The sequence below is a fragment of the Podarcis muralis genome, chromosome 16, assembly GCF_964188315.1.
Source record: "Podarcis muralis chromosome 16, rPodMur119.hap1.1, whole genome shotgun sequence".
Lineage (NCBI taxonomy): Eukaryota > Metazoa > Chordata > Lepidosauria > Squamata > Lacertidae > Podarcis > Podarcis muralis.
This window is the reverse complement of record NC_135670.1, coordinates 14,349,436-14,362,077: the sequence shown is the minus strand read 5'-3', so window position 1 is coordinate 14,362,077 and position 12,642 is coordinate 14,349,436. Positions and strand designations below refer to the sequence as shown.

The window sequence follows — 12,642 nt, the reverse complement described above, 5'->3', positions numbered from 1 at the left end:
CCCAACATCAGGGTCTTTTCCAGGGAGTCTTCTCTTCTCATGAGGTGGCCAAAGTCTTGGAGCCTCAGCTTCACGATCTGTCCTTCCAGTGAGCACTCAGGGCTGATTTCCTTAAGAATGGATGCATTTGATCTTCTTGCAGTCCATGGGACTCTCAAGAGTCTCCTCCAGCACCATAATTCAAAAGCACCAATTCTTCGGCGATCAGCCTTCTTTACGGTCCAGATCTCACTTCCATACATCACTACCGGGAAAACCATGGCTTTAACTATACGGACCTTTGTCGGCAAGGTGATGTCTCTGCTTTTTAAGACACTGTCTAAGTTTGCCATCGCCTTTCTCCCAAGGAGAAGGCGTCTTTTAATTTCGTGGATTTGGGTTTGCTAGGAGACCCTATTCCCATCACAGAGCTACAGTTCCCAGAATTCCCTGGGAAGAGGGATTGAAGCTCTGAGAGGTTTTTTAGAAGCCAGTCTTCAAAGAAATTAGTGCCATCATAGGCCAAGGAAGTGGTAGATGATACTATTCTGTGTTTGCTACCTGTGTTCTCAGGGGGCAAGTCTAATTTACCTTCAAGGGAACTCATTACATTTTGCTAGCAGCAGCCAGACAGGTGATCCCTCAGGGTTGGAAAGATGCAAACATTACCAATAGATTATTGCTGCAGTACATATACGTATACAGTATTTAATTACCCTGCCAGAAAGATTAATGCATCAGTTGAAATTATGCAGGGGGTCAGTGGACCCAGAGTTTTAGATTGGTGGGATTTTATTTTGTATGAGAACATTAAAAAGTAGGATCACTACATTCCAGCCCAATACAAAAATGGTAAGTGGTGGTTGTTTTTTGGAGGGCGGAGGTTAAGGACTAAAGTATGACAATTAGTTTTTTATATAAAAATTGAACCTCTCCTCTCTCAATTTGTACTCCTGTAATGACAGAAGACTTGGAATGTTACCATTTAATGTTGTTTTGTTCTTGTTACTTATCTGTGAAAATGCAGGAGTAATAATAGAAACCCCAAGTGTTTCACCACATGGGCGTAGCCAAGGGGGGGGGGCAGCTGCCTCCCCTAAACCAGGGGTCTGCAACCCGCGGCTCCGGAGCCGCATGTGGCTCTTTTACACCTTTGCCGCGGCTCCGGGGCGCATACTAGCAAGGGGAGGAGGCACATTGTGCGCCCTGACACTCCCCACTGTGGCGGGCGCTGTACTGGCTGTGATGTCGCATGGGGGCGGTGCATGCATTAGTCACGCACCGTCCCGACGTCACCTTCCCACCCGCTGTCAGATCGGAGGGCAGCGGCGCGCATGCTTTAAATGTCGCAATGGTTTTGCGGCTCCCAGGTTTTTTCCCCTTCGGAAACGGGTCCAAGTGGCTCTTTTTGTTTTAAAGGTTGCAGACCCCTGCCCTAAACCAATAAAAGTACTTGAGGTTCTGCCCCCCCCTAACAAAAGCCTGCCCCCCAACAAAATCCTAGCTATGCCAATGTTTCAGCATAGCGGGGAACAAGTTGAGATGGGGGGGGGGAGCAATCTGTGTGCCTGCTCTGATGGGCAACTTCATGCCCCCCCCTCTTCTGATGGTTCTTTCTCTTTAACCAGACTTCGATCAGACAGCCCTACAAACATTAAATTGAGGGACTGCCCTCTAAAATAGGGTACATGGCTACCCTAATTCCAATGGCTCTGAGGGTCTTTCCGTGCAGTGATGTCTAGATGGATTGGGCACTAAGGTTTTTCCTCCCCTGTAAACTCCCCATTTTGGCCCCCCTCCACCCTTTTACCATTTTGCCTGGCTAATCTGCAAGGATCTCCATCCATCCATCCGCCTGTCTACACACCGGATAAATTTACAAGCTGACAAATTCCTGGAGTTCATATAGTGGCGGCAAAATTCCTGGCAATAGCAGATTAGATTAGACTGCAAAGCAGCTGGTGAGAAGATGGCTTGACCTTACGGTCTTGGAAATCAGCCTTCTGTGCTGGGCTGCGTGGCTTTGCAGCAGGAGGTAAGGAGTAGCTAAAATTTAGCTGCAAAATAATGCTTCTGGGTCCAGAGGCAGTAAACCTAAAGTACTGGTTGCTAGGGATCATGAAGGGGGAGAGTGGGTTATTGCCTAATTGCTTCAGAGTCACCTGGTTGGCTATTGTGGGGAAACACTATGATGTGAGGCTGTTAAAGGCAGCCTTGAAGAAGGGCTTGGATTAAAGTTTGCAATCTGACTTTGCAATCAGTTTCAAGGGCTTGGGCTTTTCGTGGACTCTTGTTTCTACAATTCATCCCTACTCCCTGGTGACATATGGAAGAAGATTGGAAGAAATTTAAAGACTATCTACAGAAATACTGCAAAATTAATGAATGTTAGAATGATGTTGGATTGAAGTTAAGTGGTTTTTAGCAGTAATGTCATAAAGGAATGTGTAAAAATGGATTGTTAACAGGTGATAATCTAAAGTTATAATATATTAAGGTTAAAGATTAGGATAAAAACAAAGAGGGAAAGGATTTGCTGAACCAACTAATTGAACTGGAATACAAAAAAAGGGAGGTGTGAGGAGGTCTGGGGAACAAGCAAATGAAAGATAAGATACGGAAAGATTGAGTTGTTTTAAACTGTTTTTACTTTGTATTTTCTCTTTTTCTTTTTTCTTTTTGTAACATTTTGAAAACTTTAATAAATATCTTTTTTAAAAAAAGACATATGAAGCTAACCAAATGCCATGCTGCATCAAAAACCTTGCCTCTCTTTTATTTATTTAATTTTTTACATGCCCTTTGCCATAATGTCCCAGGACAGGTTACAATTATAAATAAAAATGAAACCATTGCAATCATCCCTCCCTCAGACTTCCCCCCCCTTTTGCTAAACACAGCTCTAACTGGGGTCCCCCCCCCCATGTTTGATCCCTACTCAGAACTCACCAGTCACTGAAGCAGGCAGTGAAACAGAAGGTCAGCACCCTGCCCCCCACTGGTGGTGCATAATAGAGGTGGACCACGGGGAACCCAGCTCTGGGACTTCTTTCAGAGCTGGAGCAATGGTGTCATCTGCTGGAGCACCAGGGTGACTGGCAAATGCTCCTTGTTTTGGCAAGTGAGGTGATAATGAGGCTTTCAAGTTTCAGAAGGAGGAGTTAATTAATGTATGTACCACTTCATATTTCAACATAAACCCCCTTAGCAGTTTACAAATCTGAACAAAAAGGATTTTTCCGGTGTTTTAAAATTTGTCTAAAGTGAGACATAGCATTATCATTGAAAGTGTTAGTGGCACGACTTACAGCAGCTTTATCAGGGTGATATTTTTCAACAAAACTTTGCACTTCAACCCATTTTGCACACATTTCTTTGATCAGTGCAGAAGGAACACTGTCTCTTCTCTCCTCCTCCTCCTCCTCCTCCTCCGAAGACAATTCCTCAGTTGCCGCCTGTTGCTGCTCCTTCAGAATGTTCTGAAGTTCTTCTGTGGTGAGTTCCGTCTTGTGGTCCTCCACTAACTCCTCAACATCATCACTACTGACTTCCAAGCCCATGGACTTTCCCAGAGACACAATCTCCTCAACAATAGGAGCATCCTCTTCAACATCCTCAAATACACATTCAGGGACAGCTTCTGGCCACAATGTCTTCCATGCTGACTTCATTGTTCTCTGAGACACATCCCTCCATGCTTTGTCTATAAGATGTAAGCAATGTAGGATATTGAAATTATTCTTCCAGAACTCTCTGAGGGTTAGCTCTGTGTCTGAGGTAACCTCAAAGCACCTTTGGAACAGTGCTCTGGTGTAAAGCTTCTTAAAATTAGGTATGACCTGCTGGTCCATGGGCTGGATGAGAGAAGTTGTGTTAGGGGGCAAAAACATTACATTGATAAAACTGAACTCTTCCACCAACTCTGGAGGGTGAGCTGGAGCATTATCCATAACAAGCAGGCACTTCATTGGGAGATTTTTGTACTGGAGGTATTCTTTTACACTTGGCCCAAACACTTCATGAACCCACTCAATAAAAAATTGCCTGGTTACCCAAGCTTTGCTGTTTGCCCTCCACATCACAGGCAATTTGCTTTTGATGACATTGTTTTTCTTAAATACCCAGGGGTTCTCAGAATGGTAGACTAGCAAAGGCTTCACCTTAAAATCTCCACTTGCATTCCCACATAATAAAAGGGTTAGCCTGTCTCTCATGGGCTTGTGTCCTGGCAATGATTTCTCCTCCTTTGTTATGTAGGTATTCTTTGGCATTTTCTTCCAAAAGAGGCCTGTCTCATCACAGCTGAAAACTTGTTGGGGAAGGAAACCATCTGCCTCTACATAATCTTTAAATGCCAAAACAAATCGGTTGGCCTCTTCTTTGATGGCACTGGCAGCTTCACCAAGTCTCACCACACTGTGGATGCCACTTCTCCTCTTAAAATTATCAAACCACCCTCTGCTTGCCTTGAAAATGTCACTCTCAGCACTTGTTCCAGGGGTGCTTTTGATGAGGTCAGCATGCAAATGTAAAGCTTTTTTACAAATCATGCTCTCAGAAATGCGGTCACCCGCCAACTGTTTTTCATTTATCCATATGAAAAGCAATTTTTCCACTTCTTCAATTGTCTGTGTTCTTTGTCTTGTAAGTGTTTTAACACCTCTTGCAACATTGGCTCCTTTAATGGCTTCTTTATTTTTCAAGATGCTAGAAACTGTAGATTTGGCAATACCAAACTGCTTTGCCAGATCACTTACACGGACACCACTTTCATGTTTGGAAATAATTTCCTTCTTCACCTCTATTGTTATTCTGTTAAGGATTCTTTTGGCTTTGCAGCTTTTATCCATTTCTCACAGCACGGGGTGATTGGCAGAGAGCTCCTGAGATGAGATGAGATGAATACAGATTTATGCACTGGGTTCCACAGTCACAAAAACAAACTGGTTGCAAGAGAGCTCCTGAGATGAGATGAGCACAGATTGATTGCATACAGTCACCAAATAAGCCCAAATATCACCTCTGTGGTTCACGGGTGCCAACAGCTAGGCCTCAGGATCTTGCACTCAGCAGAAGCTGCGTGGCATGTTCGACTTCCGAGGTGTGTTCGAAAACCGAAGCATTTACTTCCAGGTTTACAGCGTTCGTAAACCGAAACATTCGTCAATAGAAACATTCGAAAACCGAGGTCCCACTGTGTAAGAAACACAATACAATTTCCGCATTCAAAACCAAATACTGTACCAAATTATAAATCATGATTCCACATTCTAATTTAATTCAATAAATGTGCATGTAAGTGAAAGAACCAAGTACCACAAAAAAAAAAAATCTTATACAAAACATCCAAATGCAGAAGACGCTTCGGAAGCTGCAAGCAGACATGCAGGGTGTGTTAGAGCTATGACAAATTGCAGGCAGCTGACTTCACAGCACCTCTCTGTTGCTCACGCGGCTTGCCTCTTATTGAATTAGGTGTAACCACACCTTTAGCACATACAGTGCCTCTGCCTGCCTGTTGATGAGCAATCTTCAAAGAACACAGGATGACTACACACCTGACAGCAGGAGCGGAAGGATGATTTCAGTCTTACTCCATCTACTCCCCCCAACCCCGTCTCATGAACCATGTGCCACCTTGGAGGTCCACTCCTTCAATAAATTTATTGTGCTAGCCAGAGGCCATGACAATCACCTTGGAGATTATATAGAGAGAATCTATTCTGAAACATAGGAAGCTGCCTTATACAGAATCAGACCCACTGGTCCATCTAACTATATTGACTGGCAGCAGCTCTCCAGGCAGGGCTCTCTGCCAGCTCTACCTGGAGATGCTGGGGATTGAGCCTCTGGGACCTCCTGAATGCAAAAATTGTGGTCATACCACTGAGAAATGGCCCTTCCTGGTTCACAGATGTCTTTTTAAATTTGCAAAGCGGAGCAGTGCATATTAAGGTTATCTTAATAAGGCAGCAATCTTAATCTGTGTTATGTAAACATGAAAAGGCACTTAGGAGCAGAGTAATAATTGGCAGCTTCAGCTATAAGAATCAAAGTAGCAGGTGATGGGAAAGAAAGATCCTTCTCTGGTGGAAACCCTGGAGAGCGGCTGCCAGTCAAAGCCTAGATGGACAAATAATTTGCAGCTTCTTCCCTTTCATGGGAGGGACTGTAACTCGGTGACAAAGCATCAGCACTGCATGCAGAAGGCATGCAGCATCTCCTGTTAGAAAGGGATTGAGCAGTTTAAATGTATCCCAGGTCCAAAGAGGGGAGAAGCAGCAGCTCATAGTAATCCATGGGAAAGCCTAATACCGTCTTCCTCAAACTCGGCCCTCCGGATGTTTTGAGACTACAATTCCCATCATCCCTGACCACTGGTCCAGCTAGCTAGGGATCATGGGAGTTTTAGGCCAAAAATATCTGGAGGGCCCAGTTTGAGGAAGCCTGGTCTACTATATCCACATAATTGTGACTGGGCGTTTAGAGTTGCTGCCAACTAATCTCTGTTCAGAGTAGATCCATTGTAACAAATTGGCCGAAGTGAGATCACGTTCATTATTATCAGAGCATCTACTCCAAGTAGGGTTAATACTGGATACAACTCTTAGTGCGTCCACACACCCCAAAACAGATCGCAGCAAAGAGGGGCGCTTCTGCTCTACCTCTTTCCTTAAAAAAAAGAAGTTTTTCAACATACTCATAAAGTAGCCCAGCTAATACAAACGCACGTGCATCTCATTATTTCCATGGTGCAGGTTGGAGACTGTAGTTGGGAGTGCCTTGAGACAGCCCTGCAGTGCAGTGTCTTCTGAGTACTGCAGAATGGAGGCTTGCCTGAAGCCGAGAGAGCAGTTTGCAAGGGCCCTTCAAAATGCACTCCAGTAGTAATTGGCCCCAATGCAGGTAGGGCTGAGACTGAAACAGTACAGTAGCTTGCAACAACCCTGCAGTGTTGCCCGCTATGACACCCCTACTGCATAGCTGTCAACGTTTCCCTTTTTTAAAGGGAAATTCCCTTATTCCGAATAGGATTCCTCGCAAGAAAAGGGGAAAGTTGACAGCTATGCCCTTTTGCAGGAGGGGCTTCACAGGTCTGCGATGCTTACTGGTGGGAGGCTCAGGTGGGTCTGGTTGGCTTTTGTGAGCAAAGGCGAGTCGTATTTCTTTTTACCTTCCCCAGAGCCAAATCCAGCGCTCAGTTGCCTACGGGAGACTCATCCTGCCCCACCGACTCGCGGGCAAAGCGGCTGTCATTTTTGAGCTGCCCAGGCGCCTCTCTCACTTTCGCCTCTGGAGAGAAGGCTGCTTGAGAGCGGGAACGCGGAAGCGGCCGCTCTTCCCTTTTCATGCGTCTACGGTTCCGCCCGTCGGCCTCTAGGGGGCGAAGCGCGCGTGCGCAGTCGCTGCCTGGCAGGCCGCTCTGCCTTCCCCGCTTCATCTTCCCGTCGAGTTCCGGGTCAAAGAGAAAAGAGAAACTTTCCGGCGCCTTCGGAAGATGCCGAAGCCCACTCAGGGGGGCCCGAACCCCTTATTTACGCGCTGGCTCCAGGAGTGGCGCGACCAGGCCGCCGAGCGCGGGCGCCTCAGGAGCCAACGCGCCTATGAACGGGTAAGCCACGCCCTCGAGTGGCAGGCCACGCCCTCCGGGTGTTTTGCTCCGCCCATATCCCCCTTCGCGCTCGTTGGATTCCCCTCAGTACCCAGTTTATAATGTAGTAATATAATGCTAACACATAATATTAAACTTCTTGGACTTTTCTCCCCAGCTGGCCATTAGGATAGCTTGCATCTGAAATTGTTTGTTTCCTCCTCTCTTCCAATACATTTTCCTCTAGTGCTATGCCTTAAAATTATAAGCCTTCGGGCAGGGACCTATGAGTAAAGCTGCTATGGGAGCTCTGTTTTTGGCTGAACAAGCAGGATCGATAAACATGCATAAATGATGGGTAAGATCTTGACTTGGAGTCCACCCATGTTAGTTACTAATTTCAATATGTATCTTCTAAGTATCACTTACAAAGCATATACTGTACATATACTGTATACTGAGAAATAAGCCCCACTGAAATCTTAATCCCAAATAAAGTGAGTATCGGGTTGAAATTGAAGTCTGGATCCAGCCCTAAGTATCAGCAACTATGAACTGACCAAAGAGAATATGTATGGGTTAGTTCAAATTTCACAGAGTGGTTGTGGCCCCAGCCTGAACTGCTCTCCTTGTTAGTCAAAGCGAAGAGACAGGGGAAACCATGTGCACCTCTCCTTACTATCAAAACGATAAATCCTCTTCCTTGTGTTCAGGCACTGAGCTCTCTCCGCAAATACCCACTCCCTTTGCGCAGCGGGCGCGAGGCTCGGATCCTCCAGTACTTTGGTGAGCACATCTGCCGCCAGCTAGACGAGCAGCTGGAGAGACACTGCCAAGCCCAGGATGGCACAGTATTGACAGGTGAGTGGTGGGGCAGCCGTGTGAAGGTCCAAGGTGTGCTCAAGTCTGTTCCTTAAATAGAAAGCAAGATTCCAGTCCTCATGGTACTGAATAAAGGGCTGGTTTAAATAGAAACATAGGAGGCTGGTTTATACTGAGTCAGACTATCTGTCCATGTAGCACAGGGTTGCTTGCCCACAGTGGTTTGCAAAAGCTCTCCAGAGTTTCATACAGTCCTACCTGAAGATGCCAGGGGTTGACTCTGAGATTTTCTGTATGCAAAGAAAGTACCCTTCCACTGTGTTTTGGCTCTTCCCTCTGAAACAAGTAGAGTCTTCTCTTGCCACTTAAGTCATATTCAAGGAGGAGCCTGGTGAGTATCCCCTGGAAGGAAGTTCCACATTTACATGCTGGCAGAGTGAATGTTGTGCTTTGGGTAGCCGACTCCTGCACATCAGAGGGATGGAATAAAAAGGAGGGTGTCAGGTGATGAGGGGAAATTCCAATGGATGCAGGCAGGCCTCACAGTGCAATCCTGTGCATGTCTATGCAGAGGCCAGCCCCACACTTAACTCCCAGGTAGCTGCATATTGGATTGCAGTCTAAGACTGTTTAGGGCTGATATGAACAGGGCAGCATGGGAATTGGCATCATCTAGGTTGGGCCTTGGGGGTGTTCATTTATCACTAAAGCTGCACAGGTTTCTAGTCCTTATGGCTATGGTGAAATGTAAACTTGAAAACTGGTAACATTTCATTAAACGAACCAAAGCTAAGCAGGACATTGGTATTTGGAAAGCTTAGTCTTTTAATGCATTCATGGCTGCTTGCTCTTTTGCCCCCTCTCTCTTTCTCTGTCTCTCCCTCTGTGGGGGGGGGGGGGCAGGGGGAAGAGAGAAGTGCACATATGAGCAAATCTCCTTCATTGGTCTCAGCTGTGGAATTTCATTAGTCTCCACTAAACATCTATTAAACAGAGTTTATACTGTGAATTCCAGGTCTGCATGCCACAGCTTCTTCTCAGAAGGATCAAGCGGATGGTGAGCTGCTTGGCAGCAGAGCGCTCCAGCCTGCCCTCTGTGCCACAGAGCCAGATCAAAACAAAGGACAGTGCTTAAAGGTCCGTGTAAATACCTTGCCCTTACAAGCAATTGAACTATTAGTATGGCCATGTCTCAACTCTCTCTGCCTGGGCGAGTTCCTCCTAAATTCAAGAGGCAGCCCACTTCCCCTCTTTTCCTCTTCCCGTCTCTTGGAGTGGGGCTGAGTGGACTTGGGGTAGGGTGACGATGCTGTGATCTTTCCCACGAATCGTCCCAGCCACTGCTGCACTGGCAGATTACCCAAGTCTGCTCATCCATGCCCGTGCCAAGCACTTAAAGGTGAGAATGCAACATGTGCATTATCATCAGAATGGGCTGCCAAACATTCATTGAATGATGGTGCAGGTCATAGACTAGAACAAGGGTTGGGGAACCTTTTCAAGCCTTCTCTCCTTGGCAACCAGCAGTGGTAGGTGCAGCCAGAGGCACAAGTGGGTGGGGCTAGAGTCAAAAGCGGGAGGACAAATGGGCATCACTCCTAACCTTTGTACAGCAGGCTGCATTTCAGCCATGCAAAAGTTAGTGGTTTCTATATACTGTAAATACACCCACACTCTTCTCCATCCTCCACCAGGCAAGTAAGAGACATTATTACAGTTTAAAGACACATTCCAGCCAAACTAAAGCACCCATGGTTCTGGTTTTAATTTACAAGGGGGTCCAGGATACCTTAAGGACCGCCTGATCCCTTCCTCATCATTGATGTCTTCAGTAGAGTCACTGTTAGTGTTCCCCCACCCCCCACATGTCTTGGATCCCCACCTCAAATCCACCAGGAGCTGTACATTCAGCATTGTGACTCAGATTTTGAGGACCTCCCTCCCATTTGAGATCAGGCAGGCCCCCTCTCTGCTGAATGTCCAGCACGTACTGAAGACATTTCAGCTGGGATTTTGACTGAATTCTGATTTACTTACTGTATTGGTGAGTTTCTTGCACACCCCTTAGATGCTGTCATAATTCAGCAGTACAGTATATAAATTTTCTAAATAGATAGATAAATAGGGTGTCGCTTAGGGAGAGGCTCAGAGGAACACATTTGGCTTCCAAGCCTGAGTTTCTCACTCCCTCTTGGGCTACAGCTTCATGGATGGATTAATACCCATTCTTGCTGTCAACCAGAAGAAGTAAAAATTCATCTATTCATCATTTGCTTGAACACTGGCCTGAAATGGAGTCCTGTGTAACTTCACAGCTTGCGTTGTGCAATTTAAACCACATGGTGCAAGCTTTAAAAGCTACTGCCTTCTGGTTCTTTGCTGTCCTGCCCCCCGCAAAAAAAGTTTGATTGCCACATTGCTATGCCGCACCTCTGAGAGGTGTGGCTGAGGATCATGTAGTGGCCACGCACAACTGCCTTTCATATTTCCATGGGTCCTGGGGCAGGCAGCTTTCCCAGTGGATGGTGCCGAAAGCACATTTATCCATTTCGCTTCTTAGCCCGCCCACCAAAATGCTCTCCTACAAAGCGCGAGCTCTGCTCCTCCCCGAATGGTCAAAGGCCTTGCAACATAAAAGACCTTTCATCAAATTTTGAAAAGAGGCATTGTGGCTGGCAGGGAAGCCGTCAGGGAAGGTAGCCGGCCTGGTTTGCTCATGAAAACATGGAACAGTATTGGGTCAGTTCCCCCACCTCCCACCCCGATTTTCCACTTTTATCCCATAGAAGGGCATTGAGAACTAGCTATGAATCAGGAAGTCCCTGGTTTAACTCTTGCTTCTGTCACATGCTTACCAAGTCACTTTGGGCTAGTGATGGGGAACCTTTTTCAATGGAGAGCCGGGTTCCTTTCTGGTCCACCTGGCAGGGGGCACATGTTGGTGGTGGGTGGGGCCAGAGGCGAAAGTAGACGGAGCAACAAATAATTTTTACTTTTGTACAGAAGGCTAGTTTTTATACCCCCCACACACCTCCCTATCTTTTATCTAGGCAAGCGAGAAACATTATCAGAGTTCAAGGCCACGTTCTGGCCAGGGGGGAAAACCTCAAAGCTTTCAGCTGGGCTGGGGAGGGGTGTGGCCTGGGGAGAGAGCCCTGAGGGCCAGAGAGACAGACCTGGAGTGTCACATTTGGCCTCCAAGCCTAGAGTCGTCGTCTGTCCCCCTCCGCCTTAGGAAAGTCCCTCCCACTCAGCCTCGGCTCTTCCAACTAAGCTGTTGCGCTCAGGCCCTGCTTGCGGCCTTCCTATTGAGGCACCTGAATGACTACTGAGTACAGGATGCTGGGCTAGATGGGCCCCTTCTGGCCTGACCTAGCAGGGCTTTCCCTTGTGTTCATATGTTCTTAAGACTGGTGGAGTCCCTGAAGAAGACACACCTGGTTTTCCTTTTTCAGAAGAAGCAACCAGTATCACGCCAGCGTGGCCGGAGATACTTCCCAGATCCCCGTTCTGGAGCCTTTGCCATTTTGGTGGCTCTGTACCAGGATAGTGTGGTAAGATAACAGCTGGTGCAGAATACAGTAAGCTGAAAAACATAATATTTGGGGAGGGGGAGAACCTAGAGCCCACCTTTCCCAGAAGGCTTGTGGGGAAACCCCAGGTGCATGATGAAGACCTGAACATTGGAGGATTGTGGGAGCGGCTTTTGTTTTGGAATCCTCTTTAAGAAGTCAGCAAAGGTGGGGCAGTGTTAAGAGGTGGGAATCCTGGGAGGAAATGTAAAATCTATCCTGCCTTTTTGACCCTTCTTCCAGAATCCTCACTCCCGGGGTTTCCTGACAAAGCCGGAATTACAGAGAGCAGCTCAGCCGCTGTGTGAGAAATCTTTTTTTCTTGTGAGTTCCTGTATGATCTGTATTATTTTATTGGTACTGTTGTCACTTTGGCTAGAACAAGAAACTTATATAGATTGATTGATGAATTAAGAAAATATTTGGATACCTCCAGACTCTTAACTGTTTTGCAGGAGGGATTCCAGCGTGTCCCAGAAGTTTAGGTTTGTGCAGTTGAAATGGATTAGAACCCTTTGTCACCCTCGTACAGCAATCCACTCTTTTAAGATTCAAAAGCTGACCTTTTGTGGTTAGAAAAGTGATGAGGAAATGCATGGAAAAATGGGGGAGGGATGAACGGCTAATGGGAAGACGTATAAAACCCTGCAAGCAAATGGCCGTATTTTTCGCTCCATA

The 12,642-nt window shown here is 46.5% G+C and overlaps 1 protein-coding gene across 3 annotated transcripts in view; it reads left to right on the top strand.

Moving 5' to 3' along the window:
• The first annotated feature begins 7,466 nt into the window (after positions 1-7,466).
• MUS81 (MUS81 structure-specific endonuclease subunit) overlaps positions 7,467-12,642 on the top strand; it is a 17,493-nt gene continuing 12,317 nt past the window's right edge. For 2 of the 3 annotated variants that reach the window (XM_028709732.2, XM_028709731.2), the window contains exons 1-5: positions 7,467-7,591; positions 8,284-8,431; positions 9,408-9,529; positions 11,848-11,946; positions 12,208-12,288. In XM_028709732.2, coding sequence (XP_028565565.2) covers positions 7,478-7,591; positions 8,284-8,431; positions 9,408-9,529; positions 11,848-11,946; positions 12,208-12,288 — 564 coding nt within the window. In that variant the 5' untranslated portion in view covers positions 7,467-7,477. The remainder of the gene's footprint in view (positions 7,592-8,283; positions 8,432-9,407; positions 9,530-11,847; positions 11,947-12,207; positions 12,289-12,642) is intronic. The other variant, XM_077919963.1, reaches the window with a different exon arrangement.